The sequence below is a fragment of the Lineus longissimus genome, chromosome 5, assembly GCF_910592395.1.
Source record: "Lineus longissimus chromosome 5, tnLinLong1.2, whole genome shotgun sequence".
NCBI classification, from domain to species: domain Eukaryota; kingdom Metazoa; phylum Nemertea; class Pilidiophora; order Heteronemertea; family Lineidae; genus Lineus; species Lineus longissimus.
Window position 1 is genome coordinate 23,035,775 of NC_088312.1, and position 11,169 is coordinate 23,046,943.

At 45.6% G+C, this 11,169-nt stretch overlaps 1 protein-coding gene and 1 long non-coding RNA gene across 2 annotated transcripts; one reads left to right on the forward strand and one right to left on the reverse strand.

Annotated features, from left to right (window-relative positions):
- The first annotated feature begins 1,959 nt into the window (after nucleotides 1–1,959).
- LOC135488624 (golgin subfamily A member 6-like protein 22) lies at nucleotides 1,960–7,655 on the forward strand. Its single transcript, XM_064773268.1, has 8 exons — nucleotides 1,960–1,984; nucleotides 2,187–2,254; nucleotides 2,546–2,620; nucleotides 2,958–4,473; nucleotides 4,537–6,209; nucleotides 6,492–6,602; nucleotides 6,841–6,945; nucleotides 7,281–7,655. Exons 1-8 carry the CDS (start codon nucleotides 1,960–1,962, stop codon nucleotides 7,653–7,655), a joined length of 3,948 nt encoding a protein of 1,315 aa, XP_064629338.1.
- A 1,223-nt stretch (nucleotides 7,656–8,878) lies between these two features.
- On the reverse strand, nucleotides 8,879–10,922 carry LOC135488758 (uncharacterized). Its single transcript, XR_010447042.1, has 4 exons — nucleotides 10,814–10,922; nucleotides 10,386–10,478; nucleotides 10,029–10,118; nucleotides 8,879–9,020 (listed from the first exon to the last, which is right to left on the reverse strand). It is a non-coding gene; the product is annotated as an uncharacterized LOC135488758 (long non-coding RNA).
- Between the last annotated feature and the right edge of the window lie 247 nt (nucleotides 10,923–11,169).

An 11,169-nucleotide genomic window follows, 5' to 3' on the forward strand; every position in this document is an offset into this window, starting at 1 on the left:
TCAGCGCAACTGAAAACGGCTCCATATCATGTCCACCGGTGACCACACTACGCTAAGGTCTCCAGTGATATTCCCCGCGTATGCTATTAACCGCCGGAGAAAAATGTTCCGTGCCACTTTCTTTGCAAACAAGGACCTAAATAAGGACAGTTTGTTTCGTCCAAATCACCCTTACCAATAATTGTCTTGGATAAACATTAGTAAAAACGTCCAATTAGTGGCCACCTCGTTGGTCGTTAATAGTTTCACAATTAGTTAGAGGGAAACAAGTCGTCGCTATCCTGACAAACACGTCTCGTCTTTGACGATCCTCGGTCCAGGCCTAGTTTAAAGCCTAAAGATATGTCTACAAATCGTCACTAATCCTTTGTTGGAGTAGGCATATTGTCCTAAAATACACAAGCTTAATCATACATATATTCAGAAGACATATTCACAGCTTAGTAGAATCGCATTCGCCGCACGTATTGCAGGAATCAAAACATAAACATCTCACTGCGGGTCCTCTTGAAACTACCTCTAATTTTGGAATTCGAACACGCTAATTTTTTCAAGTAAATTTTTAATGCGCCCCGTTACTCATAATCTTATGCCCGTTTTGGCAAAAAGAGATTAGTTGCTGAAGTGTCGTGTTTGTGTGAAGTTGGCAACGCTTCAAGTCGAAGTAAATATCATGGTGAGGGCCTTATTCCTGAAAATCAGTGGCAGATTCTAGATGGCTCTTGATGACAACAAAGCGTATGAATATTCAAGGGGTCTGTCGGATGAGACTTAAAGCGGTGATCCCTTGTACCGAGTGTCTATGCCAGGGCAAGTAAAAGATCCAACATAGGTGGACAGTAGCCTGCGGTGGTCTTCACACCTCCGGCAAAGATTCGATCAGTTTACGACACCGGTAATAAAGATGATGATGATGATGATGCTGACATTGGTTATAGACCCCTCCCCCTTGCAAATTTTAGCACATCATTCATATGCGTGACTGCGTACTTTTCTGACATCAGCATAAGTCAGTATAAAAGTACTGTGGGGCGCACTTAGAATTAATCGAATAAAATCTTCAGAAAAACACTGGACGCTTTGTAGCTTTACGTGCAGGTCCATATCAATAAATGTTACGAACGTTTAATATCCCACGACCTCGGATTGATTTTGCGGATTACTAACAATAACATATCCGCCTTGGGCTTTTAGATTGTCAAGAAGGCCCTCTAAAATGCCAAAAGAATTAGTTAAATGCTCAAATCCGTCTATCGTGTTTTAAAAATAACATCAAAACAACTTATTTGGTCAAGTCTCTGCCGCGTGTGACAACTTTTTGTTATTTCTGTGGCAAACGCTGCTGTAAAAATGTATACAACCAGGATTAGAAAGAGTGATATAAGCGCGATCCATTTTTCATGGGGGGGACCTCCTCCTTTTCCAGACATGTTCCCTTCTCATGGCTGATCTGACAAGTGTACGCCTGGCCATCTGCCGAGAGAACCAAGGTCGTGCCGCCACTCGCCCGGAGGCATAGCGTGCACATCTTAGGCAGGACGCAACGAAGACATTCCCGCGATCTGACCATCCACGAGCTTCTCGAAACTACGCCGTTGTGGCGGTGTGGTTTTTAAAATAGAATAGTATCAGGGCAATCTTTGAACTCCACTGGTCAGCGTGTTAGTTTCCTGTGAAAGGTATTTCCATCATCGCTCAAACCAAAGGTGGTGTTTTCTCCTCATGACATTGATGGTTTGCAGAAACCAACGCCAGGCGGCGCAAGATGCAGCCTCCGTATGACGTCACAGCAACGTCGTATGTAGCGCTGGCCAATGAAATGAGCGCAACGCCCCATGGTTACTAGACCAAAGTTTTGTGCTTTTTATAAAGTCACAATTTTCTATTTCGCTCTAATAATTTCATGTTTATTGACGTTCACTGTTCTAGATGAACATTAAAATATCCAAGATTTGCAAGATGCAGCTAAAAGCTGCTTCTGCAGGTGAGAAAATTATCAAAATTTTCGTTATTTTTGAAATTTTACCCGTTTTTGCAAAATCTTGCATACTGCTGGCCCCATGCCGATTTTCGTTTTAGGTGGATGGTGAGAGTGAAGGGCTGATCTTGGTGGTGGTGGGGGGGGGGGGGGGGGGGCTCCTTGACCTGGAGAATGTTTGCAATGTTCTTTCTATTTTGAATTTCAGATTCATTTGGTATCCGTGTGGCTGATTACAGCCTGCAGAATGATACAGTGTTTGCACTCAGTGCAGAGGTAAGTTACTACTGGTCAATATGTGCGACTCACAATTCAAGAGTCGTGGATTCGAGCTCAAATCTGATCGCCGCTTTATTATTCACAATGTCGAGCTCGAGTGACCCCAGCCACTTGATCAAGGTCTCCAACCAGAGACAAACTTATTTCATTCGTATACGCGATTTCGCTGATGCATAAGTTATCGTGGTGATTACTTTTGCTGGCAGCAGGGGTAACAACGTATTATGTAACCACCCGTCACCCCTTCCAGTTTCCATTTTTTGAATAATTTTCGTCCTATGATTCCAGAACAAGCACTGGAAGAGGAAGTATGTTGAGGAGCTTGCGCTCAGGAGGGAGGAGGAGACACTCAGGAAGAATGAGGTAAGCTGATCACGAATGATCGCTCCACATGTTGGCCCGTCTTTACGACCCTAATAAAATGATAAAGTCAGATGTGTACATGTGACGGGCGGGGGCCAAAACACGTAGTCTTGCTTCCACTCACTCGAGTGAAACTGTTCCTGACCAAAATGATGTGTATTTTCCATGACATTGACAAAGTTTAATTTCACGTTCAATAATACTCCAAGCAGACATAACGTAATCAAGCATATTCTCTCTGCCAGTATCATCTTCCGTGTTGTCACTCCACTGTACATTATGCATTGCAGAAGGATGGCTTCATTGATCATCAGATGCATTTTTCTTTCTTCCACAGCTGAAGTGTCTTCACGCAGATATCGCTGCTGTTGAAGAAAAGGCAAAAAACGACCAAAAGGAATGGTGCTTGCGGGAGTTCGTAAGAAGCCAAGAATACAATCAGGCTGAAGAGGACTTTCGAAACAAGCAAGAGGAATTAACAACCAAGTTGAATTATATGAAATTTAAGCATGGTTTAGATATCTTCGGATTAGAAGAGAGGTTTAGCAAGGAGGCTAAAGAGATTCGGAACGCTTGTGACAGGATGGTGCAAGAACGGCAGGAGGATAGGGCAGAGACCATAGCGAGGATGAACGGGCAGTTAGATGAGGCTCGCTCCAAGTCAGAACGGCTGGTGGCCATGGTTAGTAGGTTGAAAGAAGAGAGAGCAATTGAGAAGATGATAGTAGAGATGGCGGACTCCACCTACATTGACAACAAGTTGAGAGAGAAGGAGGCAGAATATGTCAAGCTGCAGGAGAGATTTGTCAAGTTGGGGAAGGAGAAAGAGAGAGTTGTGCTGGAGGCGGAGGAACGAGAAGAACGGCTGGTGAAGGAGTTTCAGGCGAAAGAAGCTGATATGTTAAGCAATGCTGATGAGAGGAGGAAGAGTGTCTTGAAGGAGAGGAGAGAGGCAGCAGCGAGAGAATGGCGAGTGGTGAGAGAAGCGAAGAGTCGCCTTAAGGAAGCGAGGGCGGAGGGTGAGCAAGTGGTTGCAGAGTTGAAGAGAGTGAGTGAGCAGGTTCAGTCGGACATGAGGGAGGAGTTCGAGGAACGGATCAGAAAGTTGAGGGGCGAGTTCGGAAAGCAAGGAATGCGATTACTGAAAGCATCAAGAGAGCGAGAGGACCACTTGAGGGCCGAGCTTGCCAAGGAGGTAGAGTTGAGGAGATCAGTTGAAGAGGATGCCAAGAAGCAAATGGAGGAGTACCAGGATTTGGTGCGAGAGATGAACCATTTGTCTGAGTGTTTGAGCATGGAGAAGGCAAGGCGTGTAGAGGAGAGAGGTGACGCTTTGAGAGAGAGAGCAGGACTAGACAGCCTGATTGAGCAGCAAAGAGTAGAGTTTGAGAAGTACAGTAATGCCATGGAAACGGAGAAACATCAACGAGAATGTGTATCAGATGCAGAAAGGAAAAGCATAGTCAAGATGCAGGAGGTCAAAATGGCAGATATGACAGCCAGACAGGCGACTCTTGAACATCAGCTAAAGGAGTCAGATACCAAACGGAAGAAAGAATCGTTGATGATGTTAGTCGAGAAGAATCGACTGCTTACTGAAATTGATGTGTTGGGCAGCAAACGTCGACATCAAAAGGCAAGTTTTGTTGAAGAACGGTACAAATTGGAGAACGCGAAGAGGGCCGAAAAAGATGTCCTGAATCAGAAGTATGACAGGCTGGCAGCAGAATTGACAGCAGCATTGGGTGGCCAAGAGATGTTGTTCGGTATTCGGATAGAATGCGACCAAGAGAGATATGAAGAGGCACAGGCAAAGGCTGCTGATGAACATGACCAGTTGTTGGAATTGATCGGCGCGTACAGGACAGCACTGGGTGACCTAGAGAGGAAGCAGGCAGATGAGCTCCGCGTGTTAGAGGCACGGCGACAAGAAGATGAGCTGAAAGGAACCTTAGAAAGGAACAGGCTCTCTGGAATGGTTGAAAGGTTGAGGGCGAAATGCAAAGATCAGGAGACGAGGCATGAACAGGAATGTCGTGAGCTAGAGGCAGATTGGGAGGAGGAGAGAGACGCCTGGGCTGAGAAATATGACAGCATGAACGCAGAACTGGAGCTGACGAAGATGGCCTACGACATGGAACTAGAAAGTGAGAAAGAGAGGCGACTCGAGGAGGAGTCAAGTTCGTTTGAGAAGAGTGAGCAGTTTGTAAGGGTGATCAAAGAGTACAAGGTGTTGTTGGAGGATTTGAAGAGTAACCATGATCAGGAGCAGAGTCAACTGAAAGACACCTGTGAGAGGAAATTGGTAGAGATGCAAAAACGGCACGAGGTCGTTATGGCAGAGATAGAAACACAATGGCATGACTTTGAAAGGCGCGTGGAGGACGAGGTCGATCATTGCGAGGAACTTGAAAGAGAGGTGGCGGAGTTGCAGAGGAAGAGAGAGTGGGAGACGATTGGTACCGGCTGCTGGGTGGCCATCATGAAGAGACATCACAAGGTTGACTTGGATAATATGAGATGCAGACTGGAGAGCTGCGAGGGTGAGCTGAGTGTTGCAAAGAACAGAAGCACGGTACTAATGAAGAGTATTGAAAAACAGGAAGCCGCAGACACAGCGCGGGCAAACAATCACAAGGCAGAAATTGAGCAGCTGACCCGCCGGGTTGAGACATCAGAAAGTGAGCAAAGTGTGGCTAACGCCAGGGCGAGCTACTATTTGGAGAAGTTGAGACGAACGGAACAGACTCTGGAAGACGCCAAGAGCGTCCATCAGGAGGCTGTACAGAAGGGCATGGAGCTTATTGGAGAGTTCGAGGAAGAGTGCGCGGAACTGAAAGCTCATGTTGTGAAGAAAAGTGAAGCATTAGACATGGAGAAAGAGATAGTTGAACAGAGTGAGACTGTCTTGGAGTGGAGAGAGAGAGATGTGATGCAGTGGGAGAGGACGTTGGATGCTCGTGAAGAGAACTTGCAAGAAAGCAAGGTGATGATGATGAATGGATTAGCGGACCTTTCCAAGCAAGAGATGGATTTGAAAAATTTGCAGGAGAAGTTGAAACAAGAGGAGGTGAATATCTTAAAGACGAAGGAAGATTTGGTGACGGAGAAAGGCAGCATAGATGCGAGGGTAGCAGAAATAAAGAAGGAGGAAGACCGACTTCAGGACATTGAGATTGATATGGAGCAGAGAGAGAAGGAAGCAAGACGGAGCCTCGATAGTGCCCAGAAGGTTCCAGACCGGCTGCCAATTGACCAAAGTCTCGGCGAGCTGACAGACACAAAGGAGCAACTAGTGGCAATGCAGAAGCAGCTCACGGAGCAGGAGTGGTACTTCCTCGCGCGGGAAGGTGAGTTCCAGGAGGCTAAGGTCGAGGTCAACCGGTACAGAAAGAGAGAGGAGAAGATGAAGTTGTTGGAGCTCGAGCTGCAGGAGAAGACGACTGGGCTGCAGGGGATGGAGGTTGCCATGAGAGTCAAGAAGGCGAACATCGACAGCACGATGTTGGAGGTTGATGGTATACGACGGACTCTCAGTATGGACAGGCGATATAAAGCTAGGAGGAACCGGGGCTGTCAAGCAACGCAGGTAATAAGTTAAACGTATATTGTAACGTATTGCCAATATTGCCTCTCAGTTCCAATTCCTGAACGAAAGGGACTTCGAGGCACTCCACACCAACACACCTGTTTTAGTATGAAGACATACAATGGGGTCTCTGGTGGGAAAATCCTTTTGTTACACTGGAAGTAAGTAGCCTGTGCTTTCATGTCACATGAACATACCACATCTTCGTTCTTGTAGTCCTACTCATCTCAAAATATCATACATGTAACGGTCTGCACCTTTCCTACTTTATCCACTTTCTAGGAGAAGATAGCGGCCGATCTGGAGGCGGTACATGGCTCGAGCTTGCAGTGCGGAGATGAGGTGGTGGAACAACAGAATCGGACGACCAACACTGAAGACAACAGCGATACCGTAAGTAAAGGATATCTTTGGTTGGTTTCATTTTGACTTCGTGTTTTTCACAATAGCGAGTTCAAGATCCCCTACGTGAACGCTAACGTAAAGGTTGCAACTCTTCCTAACCAATCTCTTTCCCTGACGTATTGTATAGCTGGGTGGATTACGGTCCAACCGAGATCCGAACACTTGGATTTGTAAGACTCCATGTAGTGTTCCGGAACTTTCTAGTAATAGGTTCCATTTTCTTCAGAAATTGCCAAAAGAGGATGAGGCATCGTTTCAAGGGATGAAGAGCAGACGATCCAAGGTGATCATACATTACGATCTGGAGGAGGACGCTTGCGTGGAGAAGGAGGTAGGTCAAGACGCCAATATTTGTATCGGGAAACGGAAAATACTCTGTTCTAGAGATATCGAGTATTGTCCTAAATTTCGAAAAGTTGTTTTCCAGAACGACGAACATAACATTCAAACATCTCCTCCTGATTATGGGAATTGCGATTTGACTCGGGGGAAATAGCAAAGCACGCCAATAAGCCTGCACTTTGCTCTCTGTCTCTGATGAAACTCGACGGAGTCATCACCTTGGAACTGAGTTGTCTTTTCATATTTAGCCCATGCAGTATCGCCGGTCAACTTGACATTGGTTTTTTCCTTGTACCATACCAAACTTCTGACTCTTTCTTCCAGGAATCAGATACAAAACCTGTCGGAATACAGAAACGCAACTCCTCGGTGATGGATCAGGTCTACGAAGGACCCCAGTTTGCACACCCAAGTGACCGTATGGCGCATCCTAACTTCCGTCACGGCGGGCCACATCCTCAGAACTTCTGCCGTCCACCGCCACCTGGTTACCATCCAATGCGACCACACCCCGCTGGGAGACCACATCCTCGCATGGGACCACCTCCACCGTACGGACCACGACCGCACGGTCCCGGCTATGGACCACCTCATCTGCGCGGACCGCGGCCGGGGTTTTACAGACCACATGGCCCGTACGGACAGCCGCCACACAACGGCGCCAGGAGACAGCATCCATCAAGGGAGGACCCACGCTAGCGAGTAAAAAAAACTCGTAAAATTCAGCGTCAAAAATTAAAAATATTCGCGATCATTTTCTCATCTTATATGTGTTGTATATATGCGTAGATGTAAATATATGTATAAACGTTATCGCACTGTTCTTTCGTTTACTATGTTTGCGACATTCCCGCCAAAGAAACTATTATAAGAGTGTTTCATCAAGACTAAGACAGGCACAATTAGAGGTGCCAAGATGCCTGACACATGACACAATCAGTGTTTGTCTTGAGACCAGATGTCACAACCAGCTGTAAGACGCCAAGGACAACATACTACAGCGATTCTCTTACAAAGTGTAGCTCGGTTTGAAACGGTTTGGGGTCTTATGTCTTCGCTGACAAGACGTTCGTTTCTGGTTTGAGGGATTCGAATCCCCCTGGTTCACGCGAGTGCTGCGTCTTTGTGGCAAGGAGCTGAACCCCCGTCCTACTTTACCAAAGCACACATAGCCCATCTGGGTAACCCAGGTCCTCATTGGCGCTCCTATAAAAGTATGAGAGACGGAACACGAAGGCAGTGAGGAGATTGGATTCGGGGGTTGGGTCCCGTGAAAACTCAGGCCCTCAAAATTTACATGCGCCGACAGACAGGCAACGAAGGCGTCTATGGTAGTCGTATGTGTGTGGAAACATTGGCGCTCCTTTATGCACATAAGATGACAGAGACGGACAACGACGGTGGATAAGCAGGTTGGTTGAGAAGGATCGGGTGCTCCCGAATATACTTGTACTGGTAGAGGGAAAGTAATGACGGTGATAGGCTAAGGTTAATTTGAAATAATCGAAGAGCTCCATTATTCCGACGAGGAGTTTGCTCTACATCCGTGTTGCAAATAACTTGTTAAATTATAGTTGTAAAATATGCACCTAACTGTTGGGCCTATGTGTGTAGTAACATCGAAATAGTTGGGTGGAGCCACAAGCCACTGAATTGGGGCTAAGTATGGGGTTAAACATTATAAACGGATTTAGGTAGAAGAGGGAGCAAGACATCCACAGAGGTATCAAAATGTCCCTTATGGAGCCGTCTGTTAATTCCTTCTCCTTCTCCTGCCCACAACCTTCGGCTAAAGCTTCTTCGGATTTGGCTTACCTTTAGCTCCAGTCTCGATTTCAGTACTGACTAACAGATACCCGCCAGTTCGGTGTTCATTCCCTAAACAAGATAAGTCTCGGGAAGAATGAACACGAATATATAAGTCAATAAATCATGACATCAGTCAATTTTATTACCCCACTAAATACATAAAAAGTGAAGGGATGACCAGTAGACCGCTATTTTTTGAAAGCAGTTTGAACTATGGCAATTCAGGGGCTGTTATGCAGGCCTTGTTGAACGTATCTGAAGAAACAGAAGGTGAGATTCAATAGTGAGATTCTGCATACGTCATACGTCTCATGACCACGCCAAATTATAGTTTGTACTGTCGAAGGTGCTTTATCGATTAAAAAAGATTCTTGATTTGGTTAAACCGAATACATGTATCTCTTTAAGGGAGACTATCAGGAGAGGCCAAGCAAGTCAGATTAACACACACCAAGTATAACCAATAGGGGCTCTCCCATCTCGCAGTTCGTCAACCTGATTAGGACAATTGGGCATGCCAGTTGGCTTGTTTAGTGAAATCACGAACAAACAACCGCTGATAATGACATGTATCCCACACCAATCTAGAACATCACAAAGATCATGGTCAAAACCCAGCAAGAAATGCATCATATATCGTTTTTAATTTCGGCCTCATGACAGTAATATGCAGTTAATTGAGATAACCGCGCTTAAAGCACCATTATGGGTGTAATTGAAATGATGAGATGCTTCAGAAGCAATTGTAGGATATCATAAAAACAAATTGTGCGAATGTCGTTAATCATAACCTAAAGGTAAAACTTAGACGGAGATTGTGTTCAGTGGAACCCCAGTCGGCGATCACCCCTGTAACGCGACCATCCCGCTATGAGGACCAAGAATCGCCGGTCCCAAATCAGTGGTTTCCACACTAATAACCGTTACAAGGCCCCCGGTAACACGACCACCCCGGTACCCAGACCACGACCACTGGGCGGTCCCAATGACCAAATTCACCCCTCTTACCCGACCAAATGGCCTAATTGCCGTGAAAAGACGAATGCTGCCATGATTTCTGTTAAGAAAAAACTCAACAAACTGAACTATGAATAAATTCAACAATTTTGGCGGGAAAACTTAATCATGCATTTTGTCCCCGGATTTTCAACTTCACTAACGCGACCACCCCGGTAACGCGACCATTAAACTTCGGTCCCATGAGTGGTCGTATTACCGGGGTTCCATTTTATATGTTTTTTAATTACAATCGCATCTACTTACTGCAACACTCGACGATAGTTGAGCCTTTCTCACACTCGTAGCAAAACCCATTAGATTCTATGACTTTCTTGTCCCCTACTTCCTCAAGGCCTGAAAAATAATAAACAGAGATTTCAGGACTTGAAAGCCGCGTGGGGTGGGCCGCCTCGGACGGAATATCTGTGCTCTCTCGCCGGACCGAAGTCGCTAGGGAATCTCACTTAGCCGCACTGGCGGCGACGTAGTCACAGTTATAGCCATAGCGGGAGGTGATGGTATATTTCTACGTAATACACGTTTCCCTTAACACAATAGAGGTACTATAAACCATCATGATACTATACTGTCGACGTGGAGGAGGTAAAAGTATTGTCTTACCAGCCATGCGGTCCGTGAACATGCAGTCGGCATTCACGGTGACCATTACTGTGGCCAAAACGAGCACAATCAGTAGAATGATCTTCATTTTTCCTGAAAAGTGAAATAATGGATTGCGACAACCTCTCAAAGTAGAGGGAGGGGTGAAATTGCTAATCAAATTCTAAAATCTTTGAGAAGTTTTACAAATAAAGTCGTGAACTATAAGGGAAGGGCTCTACCCTAGCGGGGAAGAGCGACTTGGTCACTGGCGACGACACCGTGAAGATGGATATTGTATTTCCAAGGTGGACTCGGGACTTTCAATAGTTGCTGCTATCAAAATAACGACATCGGCAAATATTATAGAATAACGGGTTTGGCTAATCAGTTTGACAAGAAATCCCAAGTAAAATAATCCGTGTTTGGATATACCAATATTCACTTACTTTCGATTCCTGTTCAGACTTCTCGATCCAACAAATAAAGCTCCTCTCCGGCTGCGTTCAAGATCGGTTTGAATCAGAACTCACCGGCACATCAGACTGATCAATCATCAATCCATCAAGTCTGAGTGGTCATTTACTTGTAAGTAGACTTGTCAATTTGATGTTCTAATTTAATGATACAGACACTAAACAAATATATCTATGGCACAAAAGTTGACTGGGAAATGTCAAGTCGTAGGGGTTTTTAGGCCTACAGGAAGTGCTCCAGACTACTGACATTGTCCTCATGCGGTTGCAGTGAGCATAACCGTTGACGCAGTTAACACTTGGAAACGGAAGAACTGAAAACCTTACAC